The following is a 27,509-nucleotide window of genomic DNA, read 5'->3' as shown; positions in this document are numbered from 1 at the left end:
TTGCAAGGCCACGGGATTATTGTTATCGTATTCAAATGAGGACCTTGCTATGCGAACATCCGGTGACCCTTATCTCCAAACACGAATCTTCTCCTTCATCCAGGCGCTTCAAATCAAACTATTTCTTCTTCGCCTCCCTTCCACGCCCCCTGCTGGGCATTATTATGACAATTTGTCGTCTGCCTTTATACGTAGATGTAACAGCTTCCTCTTCCGTCTTAAATGATTTGACAGATGACTGTCAACACTGTGCGATAACAAAATTAATTAATTTTAAGCACCGTGTGAAATCAAAAGTCATCTAACATCGTGGCTGGCTAACAAATGATACAATCGCAAATAATTAATATTGAAGTGCATAATTAATAGACAACTTCCGTGTATATGTAGGACTATTGCTCAAAAATACTGGTGGACAAATGGTGTTACTACATTGAAAAGTATTTTGTATTTCGTGACAGAAGTGTGACAAGATTTTCCTTGTGATTATGCATTAGGGTGTATCGTTAAAAAAAGATCGGAAATTCAAAGCGTAAGGATGTACAAAAGTTGCTTTATTGTCTCTATTACATAAATGCAGTAAAATAATCAGGTCTCTAATTACATTACAGTTGTGTTTATTATATTGTATTTATTTACATTCCATGGTATTCCTACACCGCTTCATAGGTAGAATATGAAACATGTAAAAAAAATCTTAATAGTATGTATGTATGTATGTATGTATGTATGTATGTATGTATGTATGTATGTATGTATGTACAGTATGTATGTATGTATGTATGTATGTATGTATTTATTCACACTGCAAATAGGTAAATACCTGGTAGCAGTGGTAACTAATTACACTCAATAATGACAATTAATAATAGATTAATAATAATTAATAATGGATTAATAATAATATTAATAATGATTAAGACTAATAAATAATAATAATAATAATAAAATAATATTAGTATAATAATATTAACAAGAAGCATTCTAAATTAAGTGAAACACTTTCACTTAAAATACCATTTAAAGTAAATCAAATTTGTATCTTAACCCTAAGTTCTAACTGAAACCCACGAGTATGATATGTCCATTCATGCACAAGTACCCGCTGTCAACTCACTCACTGCACTGGAACTACGACACATTTCACTGACACTATCCTGATTTCACTAACATTTCAAAAACATTTCACTGTTCAAATATTTTTCACTACCACTATAAACTATAAAACTTCACTGACACAAACACACTTCACCGACACAACACACTTCACTGACACAACACTTCAAGTAACAAACATCAATTACACCTTTTAAATAGTGTGCATAATATACTACCGTGTATTAGTAAAGTTCTTAAGCCTATTTTTAAACACATTTCTGGTTATTGGTAAAGTCTTTAGTAAGTCAGCAGGTAAAGCATTCCAGTCCCTGAAAAAAAAAATAAACGCCTTAGTCTTAATTATACAACACAAAGTCTTAATTATAGCCAGTTGAAATATATTCAGAAGAGTTTATAATATATTAGTAAAACACAACGGGTTAGTATCGATACTTAACACAAGAAATAAATATTCCTGCAGCATTATTGAATGTCATAAATTCACCTACAGAATAGAAGGCGTAAGAAATTAGGAACTTCTTTAATTTGGCCCTAAATAATCTTATGTTTTGAGTTTGATTATCTATACCATACAGAGACTATTAAAAATAATGTTTACTGCCATATGACGAACTCTTTTTTGATAGCAGCGATAGACTTGCCAATGGAATGTGAAAGTCATCTTTGACGAGTATTTGTGCTATGAACTGTTCCATTAGTTACAAAGTTTTCACGATTACATACGATGGAGTTTATTAAGAAAACTTATACTGACAAGCCATGGACTATATTTGCAGTTTTTTTAAATGGTCCTACACGATTCTCTAGATTTCACACCTACTATTACTCTAATTACTCATTTTGGAGTAGGAACGAAGTGTTACTGTCTATAGAATTTCCATATAATATAATTCCAAAACTCATTATCGCGTGGAAGTATGCAAAGTATATTGTTTTTAAGGTATTGATACCATTTCTTGCCTAGAGCTAATAGCAAAACATGCTTAATTTGGTTTGGGAATAATTTATTTAATATTATTTTTCCATTTACGATATGTAAGGCAAGAAATTTGGTTGTTCTTTCTATTAGGAACCTATTATTAATAATTACACTACTCAACAAGGTTTTAATAACATGGACAAGAATAGCTATTTTTGTGTAATTTGTATATCCTGATTACGAATATGGCATTGAAAAAGTGTCTACACGTCACATTTTTTCAGAAACTCATATTTTTAGTTAGTGAATCGTATAAAAATGTGTTGAAATCTAGCCACTTTGAAAGAGGTTCTTTTCTTTAACATAGATCTTTTACACAGTTATATATCATTTCCGTTCTTTTAAGGTGCCTACAATTTGAAACATAGTTTCACTTTTGTGGGTTAAATGAGGTTACCCTTAGCGATGGTTTATTGTTTTATTACCCTTATTATGCAGTTGCACGGAGGGTAGGTCACATCTGGTTATAACTGACTAAGGGAAAGGAGGAAATACGGTCGCTGTTGTATCGTTAGACAAGAAATGAACAATTTAGCGATTAGTTCTGATTGTGGAAGTGTTGTGAGGGCACTAGTTATTCTGTAACAGTGTTAAATGGATCGCAGTCGTCTTTCATGTAACAATTTTTCAAATAGTTTCTGCTATGTTTATGGGGAATTAACTTTGAAATCACAACATCGATCAATTACAGACAATGTAAAAAAGGCATATTACGTGTATTTTGGCTGTAAACTGGATGAACAAGACAAAAATTGGGCACCACACGTGTGTTGTGTAACATGTTACGTGAAGTTAATAGAGTAGTTGCAGGGGGGAAATAACATGTCTTTTGCTGTTCCAATGATTTTGCGACAGCCTACCAGTCTTATGGAAGATTGTTACTTCTGCATTTCCAAAACAGAGGGATTTTCAAGGAAAACTAAAGATAAAATTGTGTATTCTAATCTCCCACCAGCCTAAGGCTGGGTTTACACATTGCGATTTTGCAGGAACGATTTTGTGGGACCGATTTTGCTGGACGACAACAACACATTGGTTTAAATGGAACGGTGTACACATTGCCGCAGAATCGGAGCTTGCGGGATGGGACTACAGCATGCTGCAGTTATGCAGGATGCCGCACGGCGGGATGTAGGACTACAACACATGGATTCAAATGGTCCACATTCTCCTGAACTTCCTGTACCTATCCCTCCAGCCAGTGAGGAAGATTATGTCATTCCAGAGGAACACGAACTATCAGAATCTTCAGACTACCCTTCAACTTCGCCTGATGCCATCCACATTCCTGAACATCGTAGAACACCACATCTGATACGACAGGCAGAACGTAATGATATAGTTAGGGCTTTAGGTCTTTCCAAGCAACACGCTGAACTATTAGGTTTTAGATTATAAAAATGGGATTTATTAGCAAAACATATCAAGATGTCCGTGTTCAGAAAACGAAACGATATACTGACTAGTTATTTTGTAATGATAAATACTGTTTGTGCTTGCAAAAATGTGAACGGCTTATGGATGAATTAGATATTGAATATAATCCAGAAGAATGGAGACTGTTAATCAATTCATAAAAACTAAGCTTAAAAGCAGTTTTATTGCACAATGGCAATACGGAACCTTCCATCATGGCTCATTCAGTCACTATGAAAGAAACTTATGAAAACATGTCACTAATATTGAATGCAGTAAATTGTAATGAACATCGCTGGGCAATTTGTGTGGATTTTAAAGTAACAGGTTTGTTGCTTGGATTACAATGAGGGTTTACTAAGTCACGTTGTTTTTTATGTTTGTGGGACAGTTGAGCAACAGCAAAACATTATGTGGTGAAGAACTGGCCTATCGGACCAGGTTATAGTCCTGGTGAGCATAATATTAAATATCCTCCGGTAGTGTAACGTGAAAAAGTGCTTCTTCCTCCACTGCATATAAAACTAGGGCTAATGAAAAATTCTGTGAAAGCTCTAGATAAGAGTGGAGAAGCCTTTCAATACTTAAGGACTCTGTTCCCTAAAATCAATGATGCTAAATTAAAAGAAGGCATATTTGTCAGTCCACAAATTAGAAAACTTTTGAAGGACAGCATTTTTGAGAAAAACTTAACTCCAAGGAGTTACCAGCTTCAAAGGGTTTTTAGAGAATCACAAGGCAAAAAATTATCGCCAGTTAATAGAGACGTTACTAAGAAACTAAAACAATGGACTGCAGTATGTCACTGAAGATCCACTTCTTACATTCACATTTGGACTTCTTTCCTGAGAACTTGGGGACTGTAAGTGATGAGCAGGGAGAACAATTTCACCAAGATATTGCTACAATGGAGCAACGGTATCAAGGAAGATAGGATCCAGCGATGATGGGCGATTATTGCTAGTTTTTAAAAAGAGAAGATTCCAGTTCTCATAAGAGAAAAAAATGAAGGTATTTTTTTATATTTCTCTATTTTATTGCATGAAGAGTGGTTTTTATAAGTCGTAATAGCTGCTCCGTTATTACTGTACCAGTTTTATCATAGCTAAGCTGCCCTTGGAAATTTTCACACAAAAAATGAGAACAAAGTAATTTTTAATAGGTCAAGAATCCTGATTTTTCTATGTATCAAGTAAGTATCTATAACACAAAAACGAGACGTGTTACGAATTTTTCGCTGTCATTTTCGTGTTCAGCGAATGCAAATTCGTTAAGATCGGCCTATTTTATCAATGTTATGGACAAAAAGTTCAAATTTGTTGAGTAGTGTTTTATTGCGCTTGAAATTTTAGAGGTTAAATTTGGACAAGATTTAAATTGGATTATGTTAGTTTTGTTACACTTTAATTTTAATTTATTCGCTGAGAACCATTCACATATTTTGAGGAGAATTGCCTCTGTTGAAGACTGGAATACGTTGTGATTATTGGCTGTAATTACTCATACTATACTTGTGTCATCTGCAAACAATAATATGGAACGAACTACATATTTTATTGGGGAGGGGGGCAAGATCATTTATGAACACTAGAAAAAGTAGGGGACCTGGATGGAATATTTGTCATAATAAAGTAAAATGATCAGTTTACCTTACGTGTTATTTTCTGACATTTTGTCGGTATTAACGGTTTATATCGGCATTATGTCCTTAGTGTCACCATTTTGAGAAATATGTTGACTGCTTAAGATTTTTATGCCCTGTATTTGAACCATCAGGTGCTAACACTGTATTAAACAGGAAGCTTGTAAGATTAATATTGCTACTGTTGTAAAATGTTAGATTATAAAATAATAGCATTAACGTGTTATTGAAAGTGTTGTAAGATGTTTTCTCCTAAAAAATTATCCTTCTAGTATAAAAGCAAGCTAATGAAAAGCTAATATAATAAAAAATAGACCCTCCGCGGCTCGGTTAAAAGTGCTTCTATTCTAAGAGGTCAAAATTTTTGTGCGAAATGTTGGCACCATTATAAAACTTTTGCTAAATGTAAAAATTTTAATTTCGGAAAAAAATCTGCCTATTTCGATACGCCCTATTATGCATACTTATACACATATCATGAATTTTTTATTTAATTCTAGAATCACTGCATCCACGATTACTGTGGAGTAATAACACATGCAAATGTTACCATTCCAACACAATTCTACAAATTGTTATATAATCGTTGATATCATTAAAATTGTTTCTATACGAAACTAAATTACTCCACATCGTAAACCTTTTGTTACTATTTTAGTAGTGTAATCCTTTATAAGCACCTTCTCGTACAAATTTCGTCATCATTGAATTATTAACTTGCCAGACCCGTGTACTTCGCTGCACTTGTTAGAAATAAATATAAAGACATAATTAAAATAGAACATTTGGTCCAGGGAACATCTGTGTTTGATGGAAGGATAAATCGTTTAATATGTTACTTAATTGACATGGTATTTAAATAATCAGTATAGAGTGGATTGTGTACGAAGATAATTTTTTATGTTGGCTTCATTGTGCATCTTTTCTTCTTTGTTAAATTTATTTATACACGCTTTCACATTTGTGGTCATGTCGCGTGTTAAAATGTGTGAGTATACCAGTAGGCCGTTTTTACTCTTGTTGAGTTTCTGTTTCTATTGTGTATTGTAGATGGCTTGTGTTCATGTAACTGGTTGTAGATTTTGATTAATGTTTATCGTATTGGTAATTGATGCGATGATGAATCATGGCATGTAAATTTCCAATCTGACATTTGCCTTTATGACTAAGGGAAACCCTGAAAAACGCCAGTCATATTGGTCGGCCACAGAGTTTGAACCCGTGACCTCCCGAATGCGAGTCTCAAACTCTACCGTCTGAACCAACTCACTGGGTTGTGCATCATTGTTCATGTAAATAAAAAAATGAAAATGAATGTGGTATATAAATATTTTAAGAAACACAGGAAACGAATATGGGCAAATTATAAGCGCAGGAAAGCCATTTCGTGACACTTTGTAAAATAACTCAGCTCCAGTGAGCTCAACGGTAAAATACTAGTTTTTACTCCATATGTGCTGTATTTGTGGTTCATTAAAATACTCATCTTTACGACAAAACTCTTAGAAATATTATTAATTTATTTTAATTTTACCTTAATCCTCAAATAGCATTACGTCCATCTAAGGAAACTACACTTTCAAATAGGGAAGGAATTATCCAAATCGGTTAAGTAGCTTCTGAGATTACTTAATACAAACACACAAACATTCTCTGTATATTAATATTGATAAACATTATATATTTATATATTCCCAACATAGAATACAAATATATCCGTATAAAAATAGTGTTAAATGAATATTCACCGTTTGTGTGCAAGGCAGCCTTAAATAGACGGAGTCATTTGTTTTCATTTGATTACAACCTATTAGTCTGAGACGGCGCTGATAAAACGTTTTGTTATTTTGAAACTTGTGTATCTCGTTAAATATCAGTCCTGTCAAAATTTTGTATAGAATAAAACTTATCGGAAATCATTCTTAAGAAACTTTTATTATTGGTGTGTAACATTTTCCATGAAAATCAATAATAAGCGAGATATTTCGATTTATTTAATTCAAGCTCCCTTATAATCTTCTTTTGAAAAAAAGTATTTTGAAAGCCATATAGCTTAAAATCTAAGTTAGAATTAACTCAATTTATATACCGATTTTCATAGAAATCGATTCAGCCATTATCGCGTGAAAAGGTAACAAACATCCAGACAGACAGACATACATACAAACAAAAATTAAAAAAACGGCATTTTTGGTCTCAGGATGGCTACTTATACATGAAGAGTCCACTGCAAGAATGATGGATGTCATTTGAAAATACATTTTGCAGGAGAAGCAATTGAAAGTTTGAAATTCCTAGCGCTCAAAGCTTAACTGTGATTTTCCGATCATTACTGGACAATGACTATCAGTGTTAATGCCATATAACTCTCTATGTACATTCTCTATGTCTTAAGCTATGCATTGACAGACTTGGTTCATTTTCGACAAGAAAGTGACATCCATCATTCTTGCAGTGGACTCTTCACAAGTTAACACCAATTATTTTTGGAAAAGCGAAAATTAGCAGAAAAACTTTGGTTACAGATTTATTGTTAGTATAGATAATAGGCTATAATAGCTATAGCAATTTATTAACTCTTCGTTGTATTGCTGAAATAATTTAATTACTGTTTATTATATTAGTTTTGAGGGAGGTGGGATATGATGATAGAGACTGGATTAATCTTGCACAGGATAGGGACCGATGGCGGGCTTATGTGAGAGCGGCAATGAACCTGCGGGTTCCTTAAAAGCCATTTGTAAGTAAGTAAGTATATTATATTATTTATACACGTACTACGTACAGTATATTTCAGTCTGTAACCGAATATGGACTAGTAGGATGGTGTAGTGCTTATAAAATGTATCTTATTCCACTAGATTTACTGCAGAGAAGGATAATTAAAATATATCTAAAAAAACTCTATTGATTATCCTACCGAAAAACAATGTTTAAAGGATATAAAGTCTTGAAAATGTATCAGATTTATATCAATTTATTACTAAATTTTATACATAAATTCACACAAATTTCAGTTACACACTAAACCAAATATATGTGATAAAATACTTGGGCCTGTGTTTGAACCCAAGACGTGTGTAACAAGCACTGTCTTCAATCATAATCCTAGTAATGATATCGGCCCTAGAATTTATAATCAATTAATTAATAAACATCCTCATCAAGTTAATTCAAACTTTTTCAAATGTAAAAATGTATGTAAGCACTTTGTTATTAGTGAACATCAATCTTTAACAATGTCGCCAAATTTTTTTTTGACATTGAGCTGCGAGTGCAGCATAATTTTACTTCGGTATACTTTATTCTGGACCATATTATATAATGGTGTCTCAGGATCATCTTACCAAATTTGTTGTTCTCCGGCCTCTTAAAATCAAAGAACGCAGGAGAAGTAGTCGACCAAATCTTGGACAATTTTACATTGTTCATGCTCCAATGGAAGAGAATTCGCCAACAAGGTGGTTAGCAACTTAGCTGAGCACTGGTCCTTCTTGAAGATTGTTCATGGTAAGCCACAACACTCACAAAATCAGGGGAGCGTGGAAAGAGTTAAAATATGATTTCGGCTTGGACGCAAATGAATAAACCGCTAGAGTGAAGGGCTGTGCTTTGTTGAGCTGATGAAGAACTGTGCCTTCCATTCTGGAATTAAGACAACACCATATGAAGCTCTCTTCGGTTGTAAAGTTTACGTGGGTCTGACAATGTCTTCTCTGCCTCATGATACTTTACAAACTATAACAGAGCGAAGATTGGGGAAAGTCATAGCCAGGATTAAAACATCAAAATAGAATGGCGCAGATGATCCTGAAGAAGAGGAAGAAGTATCTTCTCTCTCAAACATCGATTAGACCACAACCCAAGCCGAAAGAAACAAAAATTCTGACGTTCGAATCCTTTATAGTAAACTGCCTTCTACATCTGAATAATATATATGTGATAAGTGTACCGACTGTTGTATTGTCTCCAACTGATTGTAAGTCGACAACAAACACAGATATGAGTTCGCAATTTCATTGCGTTTCACAAACGAAATTTTAAGTCATAAATAATATGGTAGAAATATATATATATATATATATATATATATATATATATATATATATATATATATATACATTTTTTTTTCTTCTTTTTTTTTCACGCAAAGGGAAGCCAATGTTACATCGTAGTGGGTATTGTCATTTTGTCATTTATAAAATGCTAATCAGGTACTGTAAACTTTAACACGAGAAAGACATATAGGCCTAATACATATTCCGAAGTGATATATTGTTAAAAGTTGTGTAATAAAGATTAATTTTAATATTGGCCCTAATTTGTTTTCCTTCAATCTTCCTCTTCTTTTTGTTCCTTCTTTGCGTGTACTTTATTCTGAATTTTATCAGTTCTAGGCATTCTTGAAACAGAATATTATTAAAATTCTATACATGTGTACAGTTTCAAATAGGAAAATTTCCAATTTATATGTGATTACTGTAAATTATAATCTTCATGGGAGAGCCAAAGCTGGCAAAGAAGCAACTTGTGGCAGCTCTGTAACGTATAATTTTGAAAGTCCTTCCATCAGCTCCCCAGATCTTTCAACCAATTGGAAACATTTACGTCTCTCGCATTTCTGGCGCCACATAGTCGACACGACATTGCGATATTGATATTACATTCCCTAACTTTCCTTCCGCGCTTACCTGGCTGCCCGCCATCCACTTGACTGCAATCGGGTTGAGAAAAGGGGGAATGCTGTTATTTGCAACGTCACTCTCTGACCCTGTACCTTCCAGGTGCGTTATTAAAGGCGTCATAAGTCGAATCTTTCTCCGCGGCCACTGTAGTGGTTACCATTCTCGCAGTTGAATTCGAGATTCGCGAATTCTAACCCGAGTTAGGGCGGTGATTTTAAAAGGCTATCTAGATTATTAAGCATAGCTTTCTCCGAGAGGGAAGTAAACCTGTAGTTTTATACCGTATATTTGATGTACATAGGAATCCTGTTTCTGATAGAGGGTTTTAGACAAAATTTGTTGCCTATGTTGAATTTCGACGTTGAATAATCTATATTATTAAAAGTATAAATTACTACTGCTGCTACTACTGCTACTGCTCCTGCTACTACTACTACTACTACTGCTACTACAACTGCTGCTACTACTACTGGTGCTGCTGCTACTACTATTGCTAATACTACTACTACTACTGCTACTCCTACTACTGCTGCTACTACTACTAGCCTACTACTACTACTACTACTACTACTACTACTACTGCAACTGCTCCTGCTACTACTACTACTGCTACTACTACTACTGCTACTACTACTACTGCTCCTGCTACTACTACTACTACTGCTCCTGCTACTACTACTACTACTACTGCTACTACTACTACTACTACTACTGCTGCTGCTACTACTACTACTAGCCTACTACTACTGCTCCTGCTACTACTACTACTGCTACTACTACTACTGCTTCTGCTCCTGCTACTACTACTACTGATACTACTACTACTGCTGCTACTACTACTAGCCTACTACTACTACTGCAACTGCTCCTGCTACTACTACTACTACTGCTGCTACTACTACTACTGCTGCTACTACTACTACTGCTACTGCTCCTGCTCTTGCTCCTGCTACTACTGCTACTGCTACTGCTCCTGCTGCTGCTACTACTGCTGCTGCTACTACTACTACTAGCCTACTACTACTGCTACTACTACTAGCCTACTACTACTGCAACTGCTCCTGCTGCTACTACTACTGCTACTACTACTACTACTGCTGCTACTACTGCTACTGCTCCTGCTACTACTACTACTGCTGCTGCTACTACTGCTGCTGCTACTACTACTACTGCTCCTGCTACTACTACTACTGCTACTACTACTACTGCTACTACTGCTACTACTGCTACTGCTCCTGCTACTACTACTACTACTACTGCTACTACTACTGCTACTACTGTTGCTACTACTACTACTACTACCCTACTACTACTACTACTACTACTACTACTGCTCCTGCTACTACTACTACTACTGCTACTACTACTACTGCTGCTACTACTACTACTGCTCCTGCTACTACTACTATTACTGCTGCTGCTACTACTACTAGCCTACTACTACTACTGCAACTGCTCCTGCTACTACTACTACTACTACTACTACTACTGCTGCTACTACTATTAGCCTACTACTACTACTACTACTGCTCCTGCTACTACTACTATTACTACTACTACTGCTGCTACTACTACTACTAGCCTCCTACTACTACTACTGCTGCTGCTACTACTACTACTAGCCTACTACTACTACTGCTCCTGCTACTACTACTACTACTACTAGCCTACTACTACTGCAACTGCTCCTGCTACTACTACTACTACTGCTACTACTACTACTACTGCTACTACTACTACTGCTACTACTGCTCCTGCTGCTACTACTACTACTGCTACTACTACTACTACTACTGCTACTACTACTACTGCTCCTGCTACTACTGCTACTACTGCTCCTGCTGCTACTACTACTACTGCTACTACTACTACTGCTACTGCTCCTGCTACTATTACTACTGCTCCTGCTACTACTACTACTGCTACTACTACTGCTGCTGCTACTACTACTACTGCAAGTGTGCTCCTGCTACTACTACTACTGCAACTGCTCCTGCTGCTACTACTACTACTACTACTACTACTACTACTACTACTACTACTACTACTACTATTACTAGCCTACTACTACTACTACTACTACTACTACTACTACTACTACTACTGCTCCTGCTACTACTACTATTGCTATTACTACTATTACTACTACTACTACAAATAATACAAATCAGAAGTAGAACATTAATTTCTTCCATATGTTGAGTCGGAATGTAAATACTTAAGCTTGTGTTTTACATAAAAAATCTAACATTGTGCTCATTATGAAATTACACTAATGATGCAGGAATCTGGTCATCATCATGGCGTCGCACTAGTTGAGCTGCAATAAATCCAAAATTAACATAATGATGTAAATTTATTTTCACATTATGTTATTACAACCAGTCTATTTAGCAGTGAAATGCAAATACAATTCAGAAAATAGCTTAGTCTTATTTTTAGGAAGATGACCCATGAAATAACATAGTAAGTAAATAATATCTTCTTAATTTCAAGTATAGATTCGTCCAACTTGTAATGGAGTCAGAATTTCTATTCAATTAGAACGAAATACTTTTAAAAATAATTTTTGTTTGTTTAAATGTAACGCTGGCAGTTATTTGTTGGGTCATTTTAATTGATGTCAAGCTTCTTGAGCAATAGGAACCGTGCTGTTGTGCGAGGTGCTTGGCAGGGAAAATCTATGCTGTAATGACGACCTGGTAAACTGAGGAACTGACATCCAGGCTCGTTAGGGGAAGGTTAGGATCTGAAACAAAGAGATGCTGTGGTTAACTACAATATTGTCATTTGTCATACTATAAACATTACCACGATGATAACGATAACGGAAGAAGAGTAAGGTAAATGAAGATAAGGTAAAGAAAAAGAGAAGACTATGTAGATGAGAAAAAAGAGATTCAAACAAAGAGTAAGATATGAAGAACAGAAGGGAAAGTAGAAGAGCGAAAGAAGGTACTGAGAGGAAAATGATAACGTGAGAAGAAGAAATATGCAAAGAGAAAGAAAAGGAGAAGAGGACAAGGAAGATGCAAAGGGAAGAAAAAGAAGAATAGGACAAGGAAGATGCGAAGAGAGAGAAAAGGAAAAGAAAAGGAAGCCGTGAATAGAAGGAAAAGAGGAAGGAAGATGCGAAGAGAAGGGAAAGGAGAAGAGGAAGAAGGAAGATGTGAAGAGAAGGAAGAGGAGAAGAGGAAAAGGAAGATGTAAAGAGAAGGAAAAGCAGAAGAGGAGAAGGGAGATGCGAAGAGAAAGAAAAGGAGAAGGGAAGAAAGATGCGAAGAGAAAGAAAAGGAGAAGAGAAGGAAGAGGAGAAGAGAAGAAAAATGCGAAGAGAAGGAAAAGGAGAAGAAAAGGAAGGAAGGCACACGTGAAGAGAAGGAAAAGGAGAAGGAAGGAAGATGTGAAGAGAAGGAAAAGGAGAAAGACGATGCGAAGAGAAGGTAAAGGAGAAGAGAAGGAAGGAAGATGTGAAGAGAAGGGAAAGCAGAAGAGGAGAAGGGAGATGCGAAGAGAAAGAAAAGGAGAAGGGAAGAAAGATGCGAAGAGAAAGAAAAGGAGAAGAGAAGGAAGAGGAGAAGAGAAGAAAAATGCGAAGAGAAGGAAAAGGAGAAGAAAAGGAAGGAAGGCACGCGTGAAGAGAAGGAAAAGGAGAAGGAAGGAAGATGTGAAGAGAAGGAAAAGGAGAAAGACGATGCGAAGAGAAGGTAAAGGAAAAGAGAAGGAAGGAAGATGTGAAGAGAAGGAAAAGAGGAGAAGGAAGATGCGAAGAAAAGGAAAAGAGGAGAAGGAAGGTGCGAAAAGAGAGAAAAGGAGAAGAGAAGAAGGAAGATTAAATTGAAGGAGAAGGAGAATAGAAGAAAGATGCTAATAGAATGGAAAGCAGAAGACAAGAGAGATGTGAAGAGAAAAAAAGGAGAGGAGGAGTAGGAAGATGCAAATATAAGACAAGGAGAAGAAGGTGCAAAGATAAAGAAGATGCATAGATAAGGAAAAGGGAAAGATAAGAAGGAAGATGTAAAGATGAGAGAAGAAAGATGCAAAGAGAAGGAAAAGGAGACGAGGAGGAGAAAGATCCAAAGATAAGGAAAGGGAGAAGTGGAGAAGGAGTATGCGAAGAGAAGGAAAGAAACTTAGAAGAATAGGAGAGATAAAAATTGTGATGAATCTGAAGACAATTCCAATGATAATTACTTCAGTGATATGAATTTTATTAGTGATACAAGGTGATGCTTATGAAAAGTGTGATGTTATAACACATACTACTGGGTGAACAGTATAGAGCAGAACAGGTTTCATGTATCGCGCGGCCTTGAGTCCCCACCTCAGCGCGCATAGCCGACCGGCCGTGAAACCTGTTCTGCTATGTACTGTTCACCCAGTAGTTAATAACTGTTGTGATAAAAATGTTCGCTACGTGCTCCACTTACGTCTGGATCGGCGTCATGAATGCACTTCGTGGCTGCGAAAGCGATATCGCAGGCATCAGACAAACCTGAAAAAAATCACACAGAATAAAACAGGACGAACAAGTTATTTGTTATTATTTCTGTCAGTAGTATTTGTAATTAATGTAGACATTGAAAATAATGTGCATGTTCGTACACTTTCACGTTCGTGACCAAAACAACGTCATACTCGCTTATTTCATGTAAAAATACAAAACACTCGCTTACGTCATTAGTGGGCCTGATTCTAGAAATTACGGAGTGAAAACATGGGTCAAATGTTCCTCTAATATTTCAGCGGTACATTTAAATTTGCGCCTGCTTAGATATCATTCCTTCTTAGTCATTAAACTCGGAGTGGGGAGCATTCTTAAGAGCAATTCGGATGTTTATAAAAGTCACCTTTTTACACGGTTAAATAAACAAGCCCAATTCGGATAATCCTAAAATTGTCGGTTAAATCCAGTTCCCACCTGCGTCAGAATTACTGCACTTGTCTACCGCAGCCAGAGCTCTTGCTTTTGTATCACCTTGCATCATCCTTTCAATAATAGACTTCGTGAGATCTACTGCGAGTTTGCCGTCCCTCATCTGGAACAAGGAAAATCGGTACTCCATAAAAACAGGGTTATATTTTGGATATGTTATTTCCCTAAAACATTGCAGCAAAACGACGAAACTTACCGTGAGCGACATCGTCATGGCGCAGGACATGTAGCACTGAAAATGTAGAAATTAAGTAAATATTAATCTCATGATCTCGTAAAATAAATTTTACAGGAGAATTGCTATAAATCTACTACTTGGAGTTCTAATCCTAATGCCCTAACATACTTTACACTCAATATCGCTTCTCAAACACTGGTTTATAACCAAAACCACCGTTTCTGGCGCGTGAAATAAGTAATGGGAACGTTAAGAGCGAGAATCTTATATTTCCTACAGTATGTAGGCGAGAAAGCTGACACTATGATTGGCAGATAGCTGACATAACATCCTTTTAGGAGGTGGTATCACTCTCAGCCGAAGTGACTAGACAGTTTACTCAAGGACACACCCCAGAAACGTGAAGTAGGCAATAAGACTGACAACTGTAACTGGCACATTGCTGACGTGACGTGTTGGGTGGTACCGTTCTCAGCTGCACTGGCAACAAGTGTTCACTTACTGGATTTTTACTCAAGGACACGCGCCAAAAAAGCTGGCACTGACTGTGTATGGAGACTTTCACATGTAGTGGGCCGTGGAGAGAATCAGCCGGCAGAGAGGCTGTCGAGCTTCAGTGATAAAATATTGGAGATGTTCATTAAAAAACCCCTACCAGTCAAAGAAGTTGAGCCATGCAGAACTACCACTCGGAATGTCTCTGAATAAATGTGTGTTAACAATACTTAAATCCATGTAGGAGTTGATATGAAATCGATATAACGTCGAACTTCCTACTTACAAGCAAACATTCTCATGGGGACAGATATTTTTTTCTTCCATCATATTAATAATGTTAAAACAAGTGTTTCTACAAATTCTGATCACTCGAGCGCGATTACGAGGGCTATAAAAATAAGTTTTTCTGGGGCCGTTAACAGAAAAAAACATAATTTTATTGAAAGATTTGTTGGAACAGATACAGCAATTATTGTTTTTCAACATATTCCTCACCGGAATTGAGACATTTGTCATACCGTGGGATCAACTTTCCTAGCCCTGTGTCGTAGACATCTGCCGCCTGGGATCGGGATCACTGTGTGACAGCCGTCTGTAACTCTCCGTCGATCCCATGGTATCACAGATGTCTCTATTCCAATGAAAAATAGCTCAACAGTTGTTGTATCTGTTCCAATAAATTTTTTCAATGAAATTGTGTTTTATTTCTGTAATCGATCCCAGGGAAACTTATTTTTTACGGCCCTCGTAATTGCGTTCGAGTGGAAAAGTCAGGATAGGAGAAGAAAGTCAGAAGAAATTAAAATTTGGAGAGGAGTACGTCAAGGATGTCCTTTATCACCTACCCTGTTCAACATCTACTTGGAGGATTTAGTAAAGAACTGTTTTCAGAACATAGGAGGAGTGATAGTAGGAGGAAGAAGAATAAAGTACATAAGATTTGCTGATGATATGGCGTTGTTAGCAGAAGAGGAAATGATACTAAAGGATATGCTACTGGAGCTAAATGACAGCTTGTGAACAGTATGGGATGAAGATAAATGCAAATAAGATGGAAAGCATGGGCATAGGAAGAAAAATACAGAAGATAAACTTGCTATAGCAAGTGGACAGCTTCAAATACTTGGGGTGTACTATAAGCAGTAATATGAGCTGCTGCCAGGAAGTCAAGAAGAGGATAGCAATGGCAAAGAAAGCTTTTAATAGAAAAAGGACCATCTTCTGCTGACCTCTGGGAAAAGAACTAAGGAAGAGACCAGTGAAGTGCTTTGTATGGAGTGTGACATTGTGTGGGGCAGAAACATAGACATTACGGCGAAATGAAGAGAAACGAATAGAAGCATTTGAAATGTGGATATGGAGATTAATGGAGCTGTGAAGTGGATAGACAGAATAAGAAAAGAAGCTATGTTGGAAAGAGTGGGTGAAGAAAGAATGATGCTGAAACTGATCAGGAAGAGGAAAAGGAATTGGTTGGGTCACTGGTTGAGAAGAAACTGCCTACTAAAGGAATGGTGAACGGGAGAAGAGTTCGGGTCAGAAGAAGATATCAGATGATAGACGACATTAAGATACCGTATATAGATCATATGAGGAAACAAAGAGGAATGCAGAAAATAGGAAAGACTAGAGAAAACTGGGTTTGCAGTCTGCCGTTGGGCAGAACACTAAATGAAAATGAATTAAAATTTGTACAACACTTGTTTTTTCGTTATAAACATGATGGAAGAAATGCAATAATTTTTTATCTTTCCCCATGAGAATGTTCGCTTGTTAGATATGAAATTAATTAATCTGTCGAAATACGCAATCTTACGACTTTATTAATTTTTATGTCTATCTTAGGGAGAAAATATTTTAAAGTTTCGATAACTTTTTTCTTGGCTTTTCAAATCATAGCTATATTAGAGAACTAGTAAAAGCCATAAAAAATATCTACTCATATGCTTTAAAACAGAAAAATACAGTTGTAATAATAAACATTAATGACGTAGGCGGGATTCGAAATCCTCCATCATGAATTCTGAGACTTTAATTTTGTATGCACCATGGTTGGTTCCAAAACAAAAATAATAAATTTAATTGTAATCAGTTAATTGTAACATTTTGGCTGCGGTATCATTATCGTGTCATTAAAATAGTGTACCTTTTTGCCACTTCATCTTCATGTAGTGAAAATTATGAAACACAACTAGAGAATCATAATATCAAAACTCTAGGTGTCACGTAACCAGAACGGAATAATGCCACAAAATAAAAAAGAACACAGCCCTAACAAAAGAAAAAAATATACACACTAGTCCTCCGGAAGAGAGATAATAACTCTATTTTTCTGTCTGAAATGAAACCTGGGTACGCTATAGCTTAATGCACTACCACTCGAGAGACAATGAACGATCACAAATTGAAATATGAAAATAAATATATGTGCCCATTGTTCATATGTTATATAACCGAAATGAAATTAAAATACACAGGGAATAAAAAATCCCACAACATAATTATAACTGAATACTGCACAGCCTGAATGACTATAAGATAATGTATAAATAATTTCCTTTTATTACCTTCAAGTTTCTATCATCTGGAAATTTTCCTTCACGGACACCTTCGATAGCCTCTGAAAAGTGAAATACAAATATCAGAGCAAAATAGTACAAATTTTAAGAGTGGCTACTACACATCTTGTCGAATATATTCGTAAAAAATAACTGATGTAAATTCTGTCAACTTATCGTGTTACTATTACGACAATAGTCGCTTTTATCTCCTATGATGCCCATTTGAAAAGAAAACAATTTAGATAAAACTCCGAAATTGGTGAAAAATGAAATACTATCGGTTACAGGTTGGGAATAGAATCTGATACTTTAGAATACACAACTAGGCGCACTAACGATTTAATTTCTGTGTCCATTTTAGTTCTTGTCGAATCATTATTTCCCTAGCCGTTTGATCCGAGGCGAGATTAGCTAGTGAAGATTCGGTCGAGGACTATAATATCCTTATCCCCTGATATTGTTTTCTCCGGAAAGGAAGTGAAACTCGAAAGTTCGTGTCATAGATTTACGGCACATAAATAAATCCGTCTCTGATTTAGGGCTACCGTTTCTTATCCACGTTGAATTTCGACGAAGTTACTAAACTATATAAATTAGAAATGTAAACGGAATTTAACCGCTACTAAGACACCTCTGCAATTGAAAGCGTCGTTAAATAAAATACAGTAGAGCGTCTCGTTTAGGCACAGTGAAAACGTAAACAAATTCCAGTTAACGCTTGTGGGGAGGACGAGCACGAGGAATGCACAAGGTTTTAGTTACAAAATTTATGGCGAAGCATTAATTGAAATTAGCTATATTTTCCAAAAACACAAAACAGAATAACACAAATTGCATAATGTTATCATATACACATTTTAACAAACGAGCAATTGTAACGTTGAAATAATTGAGTATAACAAATCAAATTTTGCTACTTATATGATGTTGTTTTCAAGCAGCATTTTTTACGTTCATGAATTTCATTGTCAGTATGACTAACATAATACCACCGTCTCTGTAGCCGAATTAACAAAACTACAGTATATTGATTTGAAATGACAACACTATTTCCTAAATATAAATTGTCCCTTCTCAAAGTTCAATTTATTCAGATACAGTACAGTAATTATTTCAACGTTACAATTGCTTGTTTGTTAAAATATGTATAGACACTATGGCAACGTTATGCAATTTGTGTTGTTTTGTTTTGTGTGTTTTTGGAAAATATAATTTCAATTAATGCTCCGTCATAAATGTTGTAACTAAAACCTTGAGCATGCCTCGTGTTTATCGTACGGCTCGTCCTCCCCCACATGTTATCTGCACTTTCTTTACGTTTTCACTGTGCCTAAACTAGACGCTTTACTGTACTATTATACTCGTATTAGTAGCTGCCTCTGTTACTGAAGTAAGTAATCCATTGCGCGACATCCTATAAAGGGCCAAGGTCAATCAGCCGACTGCTGACCTCGTGTCCACATGTCTAAGAAGAAATAAATGATAATTCAACCAGTATTGGAGTAGCGTGTAGTTAGCACGATGATACTCCAGCCGTTATAACCGGTTTTCGAAACCGGATTTCGCTATCTATAGTAGGTTTCGAAATTCATCACAATGGTTATAGGCACTGGCATAGACTGACAGAATTTTCAGAAGAGAATTTCTTCCCCTCACAAGGACTCGAAATAGCATTAATTCCATAATGCAGTTCCTAGGCATGATATCTTAGACCCGCTATTATGTTACTAATACATCAGAAAATAATGACAGATAAATGTAAGATTCATATGCAAACAAGACAAAGACCATGGTTATCGGAAGAAAAATAAACAAGATAAACGTGCGAATTTTAAATGAGGTAGTAGAGCAAGTAGACAGTTTCAGATACTTGGGATGTACTATAATCAGTAACATGAGCTGCTGCCAAGAAGTCAATGGCAATGGCAAAGGAAACTTTTAATAGAAAGAGGAGCATCTTCTACGATCCTCAGGTAAAACAACTAAGGAAGAGACTAGAGAAGTTTGAAGTGTGGCATTGTATGGGGACAGAAACATGGACATTACGACGAAGTTAAGATAAACGAAAAGAAGCATTTGAAATTTGGATATGAACAAGAATGGAATGTGTGAAGTGTACAAAGAGAATAAGAAATAAGAGCTGTGTTGGAAAGAGTGGGTGAAGAAAGAATGATGCTGAAACTATTCAGGAAGAGGAAAAGGAAATGACTGAGAAGAATCTGCCTACTGAAAGATGCACTGGAAGGAATGGTGAACGGGAGAAGAGTTGGGACAGAAGAAGATATCAGATGATAGACGACATTAAGATATATAGATCATATGCGGAGACAAAGAGGAAGGCAGAAAATGGGAAAGATTAGAGAAAGTTGGGTTTGCAGTGAAAGAGCTGCCTTTCGACAGGATATTATGAATGAATGAATCTAGAGATAGCATAGCCGTAGATCGGTTTTAGAATATTTAACAACTGAGAAGTTTGTCATGACTGGAGTTTAGTAGAAAAAACATATAGTTAAATTTCCAGTGTGTTTTATGTCAAATCTTCGAGTTTAACGTGGTTATTCTGATAAGTTTAATACTGTGTATCAGTATATCTGCCTGTGAAATAAAGTTTTACCTTACTTTTGAAGCACTTTCATAAGTAAAAAATTATTGAAACACACATTATATTATTTTGAAATGGAATTTGGATTTATTGGTGTTCTTAATATAATAACGAGGTACTGTTCATTACTTTTTCAAATTCCGTAAGTCATGAAATTTTAATTTGTCTAGCGGCAAATTTAATATTTTATACAAGTTAAAGACAGGCTTCAGTGACTTCTTCAGGCAAGATTTAACTTTCAGAAGCACAATTTTTTAAAATACATCCCTAGTTTATTGATTATTCTGTTTTTTTTTTTTTTCGTTTTTCCACTGTTTTTTTTTTTTTTTTTCGTTTTTCCACTGTTTTTTTTTTTGACACGGGGTTTCAAGAATAACCGATTCAATTAAAGACAGAATGAGGTCGAAAGAAGTCAGTGGCAGGATTACAGGATTTCTATAAATCACAAATCAAGAGCATTGCCTGACTAGGACTATCCAAAAGGAATGGGTGGAAGGAGAGAACTTATTTCGTTTCTATGCAAATAGTCACTAAAAACATTTCGCTCTTCAGAATTTTTTTAATCACGCGTCATTTCTATAACTTTATTCTTCATATGATAAACTCACAGTGTCCTTCACAATAAAATGCCAGACGAGAAAAATAGTAGGGGACTTCTCTCTGTTTCCTTGTCGTTATGTCTAAAGGCTGGTTCACAACAAACCGGGAACGGAAACGGAAACGAGAACGGAAATATTGTTAAAATAAATATATTTAAATGTGAGCATTCACAATTAACTATTCTTAAATACATTTATTTTAACATTATTTTCGTTCACGTTGTTGTTTCCGTTCCCGGCTTATTGTGAACCGGCCTTAACACTAACCTGAATTCTGCAACAATTTCTGATGTAAATAACATTTAATGAAGTGTACGAATTGAACGCAGTATATTGTACTAAATTCTATACATTTATTAACTAGACTTACCTGTAGAGGCGCCAGATTCCGGCTGACATTTCGATCTTATTAACTTTGCAGTCAAATCCTGCTGTGCCATTATGATGACCTGGAAAATAAATTTTGCGTTTTGTCAGTAAAATCATGCGGCAATTTCTATTTCACCGAACTTAATAATAATAATAATAATAATAATAATAATAATAATAATAATAATCCATGGCGCTACAGCCCACGAAGGGCCAAGAACGACCAGCCGACTGCTGGCCTCACGACCACATGCCGAAGCAGAGGTGGACGATCATCCAACCAGAATGGAGGTATCGTGTGGTTAGCACGATGATTTCCCCAGCCGTTATAGCTGGTTTGCGTAACCGGACTTCGCTACCTATCGTAGCTCCCCAAGTGCATCACGATGCTGAGTGGACACCGGTCCCATACACTGGCCGAAATTTCATGAGAAAATTTCTTCTCCCATGAGGATTCGAACCAGCGCGCATTCCGTAACGCGAGTCCCAGGCAGGATGCCTTAGACCACGACGCCACGACGCGGGACCCGAATTTAATAACTAGGAGAAAAATCAGTTACATAATTAAAAGTATATTAAAATGACGCAATTTCATATTATACGTTTCATTCATTTCCCAAAAATTAGGTTTAAGTTTTAAAACATGTTTCGAATAATATTTATATTTCTCTTTTGTTTTAGTGAACTATCAAAATATATATAAAATTAATTAATTAATTTAATGTACACAAATGAAAAGATAAATTTCCGTTTTCTGGATTGTATGCCAATACAGTAGATTTCCAATAGGTATCAAAAAAGTCCTTTGGTGTGGATGGGAGGATAATAATAAAATAGATTTGAGATAGTTGGTATGTGATGCCGGGAGCTGGATTAAACTTGCTGAGGATAGGGACCGAATGCGGGCTTATGTGAGGACGGCAATGAACCTCCGGGTTTCCTGAAAGCTACTTGTAAGTAAGTTAAATATAAGTATACCGTATGTGTGTATCGAAAAATATTCATTATACATACTTTCAACTTGCACCAACGCAGAGGGAATCTAAAAATTTAGCCATGTTCTACCTAGAGACCTTGACCGAGCTGAGTAGCCTACTTTTGTCGAAACCACAGGAAAAGGTTGCATACGTACTGTGGTTAGTCGAGTTAGCCTGTTCATGGCAATTTTAGAACACAGTGTGGACGTGAAACAGAAAGGTATCCTGTTCACAGACAACTAACTGAGAACTACAGGCCTTTTTTCTTTGTTCTTCCGAACACTCTGCATACCAAGTATCAGGTGGTTATAATTATACTGAGGTGTTCAACGTGGCACAGCACGGATTGTAATGATCGTAGGAGTGTGAAACCTCGTAGATATGTTAATTAACCAATTATTATGACAAGAAAATTAGTTTCAAGCCTTGCCACCAGGTGAAAATATAGCGCTGTAAGCAGACAGAACGTGCAATTGTCTGTACCTCTGACGTCAGTGTGTTCTTTTGGTGACATTTTACTCTGGACGGTACAGCGAATACACAGAACTGCCGCGTATAGAGGTTCGATTCCTCCACATGTTGTGCAGAAACAACAATTGCACTCAGCTTACATTATTGTTTGGTATGGTTTCACAAGTTGCTTCATTCTTGGTCAGTTTTTCTCTGAGGAGATGACATCTCGCGGGCCTGTTAGGTGTACAGTGACATCTGCACATTATAGGACTTGTTTGTGCAACACGTGATTCCAGCTTTGCAAGAACACGACTGACCACATGCAAGATTGGGCAACATCACATGTCGCTCGCCAGGTGAAAGATTTGCTGCGAGAAACTTTCAGTAACGACCGCATCATCTCTAGAAAACTTCCAGATGCGTGGCCTTTAAGATCTCCCGACCTAAATCCATGTGACTCCTGGTTATGGGGATATGAAAGATATGAAAGATCGTGCCTATCAGGGACATATCCGATTCCTACCTGATATAAAGGCTAGCATACAACGACGTGTCACTTTGATTTCACCAGATATTCTGCAACTGTCCACCATACCATGTTACTGACGCAACATGTTGCTGAGGTGGGAGGCCATGTTGAACAGTGTTTGTAATCATAAACGTGTCAGAACCACCGTTATCATGTGTTCGATCTTTCCTGCCTTTTTCCTACGCTCACACCACATTCTGACTCCTTACAGCGCCGTACATTCACCTTGTGGCAAGATTTGGAACTATTTTTTTTTCATAATTTGAGAGCGCATTGCTTAATTAGCATATCTACGAGGTTTCACATTCCTACGATCATTACAGTCCGTGCTGAGCCACGCTGAACAACATCAGTTTAATTATAATCACCTGGTATTTATGAGTATAATTCTAGATCTTATATGTAACAGAGGCTAATTCCTATGTTAAAATCGGCAGCACTTTGAAGAGAACAACCGCCAGGGTCGCCACCCGTCCACCGTAAACGAACATGAGATGGCAGTACAGTCGCTAATGCAATTCAAATGGGAGTTATGACGTGACTCCTTATGTAACAACTAGATGGCACCATAGTAAACCTGACAAAAGTTGTTACCGTCAAAACCTATAAGGCGGAGCAATCTGGATATATATATATATATATATATATATATATATATATATAATGATCTAGGGTATAATCCAAAAGTAAAATGTATAACTTCGTATATAAATAGCACATTTTAAGTAGATATATGCAATTAATTTACCCGAATTCTCATAAGACAACTAATTATGTATTGAAATCGCTTTCAGTATTACGTAATATAAGCTATAAAAGTCGGCATTTAGAAATTATGCTCACTTTAAGAAACAAATTAGAGGTTTATAATACAATTCTAAGTGTGTACGGTAACTTGTTTCCCAAATACCCAACATTACTTTGAAATAAAACAATTGAAGGTGAATTTGTAACCTTACGTTACTTGTACATATGCCCCATGCTAAGAAAGGGGCCATTAGAACTAGTCACCCGTAATTATTTAAGATAGAGTTTCGAGTAGCCTACATTGCTTCCTCTGCTATCATTTACATATTTCTCTATTTTAATTTTACTGGTAGTTTATGCTGAAAAATCTCGACAATATAAAAACCTACATAATAATAGTAATAATAATAACAGTAATAATAATAATAATAATAATAATAATAATAATAATAATAGTAATAATAATAATACGAGTAATAATGCATAAAATAAATGTCCCACATACACTAATATCGTCTACACCTATGGAATAACGGCTAGCGCGTCTGGCCGCGAAACCAGGTGGCCCGGGTTCGAATCCCGATAGGGGAAAGTTACATGTTTGAGGATTTTCCTGGCTTTTCCCTCAACCCATTATGAGCAAATGCCGGGTAACTATCGGTACTGGACTCCGGATTCATTTCACCGGCATTAACACCTTCATTTCATTCACACGCTAAATAACCTGAGATGTTGATACAGCGTCGTAAAATAATCCACTAAAAAAATACACTAATATCTGGTCGCTGTGGTGGAAGATTATAAGACAAATAAAGACAAGGTGTAGACTACACACTCTTACAAAAGAGAAAGAAATTGCCACTTCTTGTTTGAAATCCGAACCAGAGTTTGCCGTTATTTGATCATCACTCATCGTCATTAGTTGTAAATTATTATGTTTACCGTGTCCACAATGTACGGAAGTTTGATGTACTTACTCCAGATGTCTCCCGCAGCACAGCTGCAAGAATCACCATGACGACAGAGAGGGACGCTAGTCTATTCATGTTGATGGCTAGCACATGCTATTCCCAGGCAACGTCTGGGCATTATACAGTGATGTCGTCTTTTATACGTAGTCTGTTATGTTCACTGATTTCAATTACGAGTTGCAACGCAAGGTCTTCTATGATTAGAGTCCTGTTCGCAAATTTTAAGCTTGTAAGGAAACTTCCGGCGTGTTCTGCTGCTATGGTACACGAAAACCTTCTCCATCCAGAGACAGCACAATTACATATACCGCACCTCTTCATTTCCTACAATTAACCCTTCCGGCAAAGTTTGTGACAGACAAATGTGATCATTTTTACTTCGAAATCCTCCTATTGTTAAAGTTTGACGGGTCGCTGATGAGAATAATAGTATATTTGTTGTTTGGCACAGAGTAATTAAGTAATTACAGATCTCAACAAGAGTGTTTTAGGATTTCAGGATTCATTAACTTTAAAATATACTGGTACGAACGGAAGAAAATATACTAATTACTACTAATGACTCATTGCAAAACAAAAGAAGTGCAGTAAACGTGTAAACATGCTTATTACGATCGTTTTGGAAACAATAATACTATTAAAACATTACTTACTATTGAGACTTCCTAGAGAGAGATCCCAAAATGTTGGTAGCTGCTCTTTTTTTAGGGTAACCATTAAAAGGTTCAGCTTGTTGATCAATCAATAAAAAAGACAATTTAATTACTTAATTAAAGAGTCTTTCCTCTGAATATTAATTTTTATTATTATAATTTATATAATTAATCGAGGTGACTATAAATTAAAAGAGCAGCTATCTCTAACGGAGTAATTTTTATTGTTCATTTATATGATTGTACAAATGATCATTTATTACATGCAATGAATCTCTCAAAACATTTAGTGCTATTTCTTCCAAAGATGAAATGTTTAAACCTAAACGCAAGAATGTAGTAATACAAAATTTTGTAATACTATTAAAATCCCAATTATGTACTTCCTATGAAAACTATGACATTCCAAATTGGGAAGTAGAATAATTTTATAAATCGGGCAGAAATGGTTCGTCGTTTGTTTTTTAACGCTCTCTCTTCTTCCTGTTTCTCGCTTTATGGTGATGATTATTTCGCAGCAAATCACATTTCTTGCAGAAACCAAGAATATGAGGTAAGGTTTCAATCTCGTAGTGACTACAACGGATTTCTTCGCTTGTGTCTGGGATGCTACAGACGGGAATAACATTGAAGTTCATTTTCAGTACATTGGTTCGTTGGGAAGATGATAAACCCTTCTTTGTGGTAACACAAGTGTTACTTTTGTGCCAGTCTGAGAAATGAGATACACCACGATCACGATGAGGTAAATTTTTACAAATTTCAAGTTGCTTATCACGTAATGTTTTCATTAATTTCCGAACATTTGGACTTCTTCAAGGGGTAATTTCAAGAGCTTCAGGCTTTCTGTTATTTCATGATCAAAATTCCTGACATGGTGTAAGATTGGACCAGAGGAAGAGACTAATCAATTACAAATGTTGATATGTTGTAAAAAAAAAGATTCCCAAGTTGTTCTCATTACACCTAGACCTCGAAATTTTCTGGAAGCACAGCTCTACAGCATAGAATCAAGAGTTTCTATAGGGAATCCAATGATATATTTGACCGTGACACATGCGGGCCCAGGTTCAAATCCTAGTTGGGACAAGTTACCTGGTTGAAGTTTTTCCGGGTATTTCCCTCAACCCATTAAGAGCAAATGCTGGGTAACTTTCGGCGCTGAATTCTGAACTCATTTCGCTGGCATTATCACCTTCATATCATTCAGATGCTATGTAACCATAGATGTTGATAAAGCGTCATAAAATAACCCACTAAGAAAATAATATTGAAGTTAATTTAATTAATCCAGGATCCATTATTTGTATTTCCTTTTCACAAACACTTGTATTATAATACGTTCTTGTTTCTTCCGAATGTTTCAGTTGACTTTAGTAATTAATTACCTATATAAACAATTGCCAATTATAGCCTTTGCTCAGTTGTCCGGATTAGCCTGGTGTAACGAGCCTAACACAATAGCCAATCCCTCTGATCTTACCTACTTGCCCGAAAGGCTGGAAGTGTCAAATTTCAGGACACGGTGGAATACCCAAAAACCTCATTGTGAATGCCTGATTCATTTAGTTTTGTGGAGTTAGATATGCGAACAA

General features: G+C 36.1%; 1 protein-coding gene across 1 annotated transcript; it reads right to left on the bottom strand.

The window, feature by feature from the left end:
• Positions 1 to 12,424: 12,424 nt before the first annotated feature.
• LOC138697854 (general odorant-binding protein 72-like) lies at positions 12,425 to 25,420 on the bottom strand. Its single transcript, XM_069823429.1, has 7 exons — positions 25,268 to 25,420; positions 21,586 to 21,664; positions 18,021 to 18,073; positions 14,974 to 15,009; positions 14,763 to 14,880; positions 14,272 to 14,336; positions 12,425 to 12,590 (listed from the first exon to the last, which is right to left on the bottom strand). The coding sequence occupies exons 1-7, from the start codon at positions 25,334 to 25,336 to the stop codon at positions 12,573 to 12,575; spliced, it is 438 nt and encodes a 145-aa protein (XP_069679530.1). The 5' UTR covers positions 25,337 to 25,420; the 3' UTR covers positions 12,425 to 12,572.
• Positions 25,421 to 27,509: the final 2,089 nt, after the last annotated feature.

The sequence above is a fragment of the Periplaneta americana genome, chromosome 4, assembly GCF_040183065.1.
Source record: "Periplaneta americana isolate PAMFEO1 chromosome 4, P.americana_PAMFEO1_priV1, whole genome shotgun sequence".
NCBI lineage: Eukaryota > Metazoa > Arthropoda > Insecta > Blattodea > Blattidae > Periplaneta > Periplaneta americana.
The sequence above is the reverse complement of the archived record's forward strand: the minus strand, read 5'-3'. Positions and strand labels throughout refer to the sequence as shown.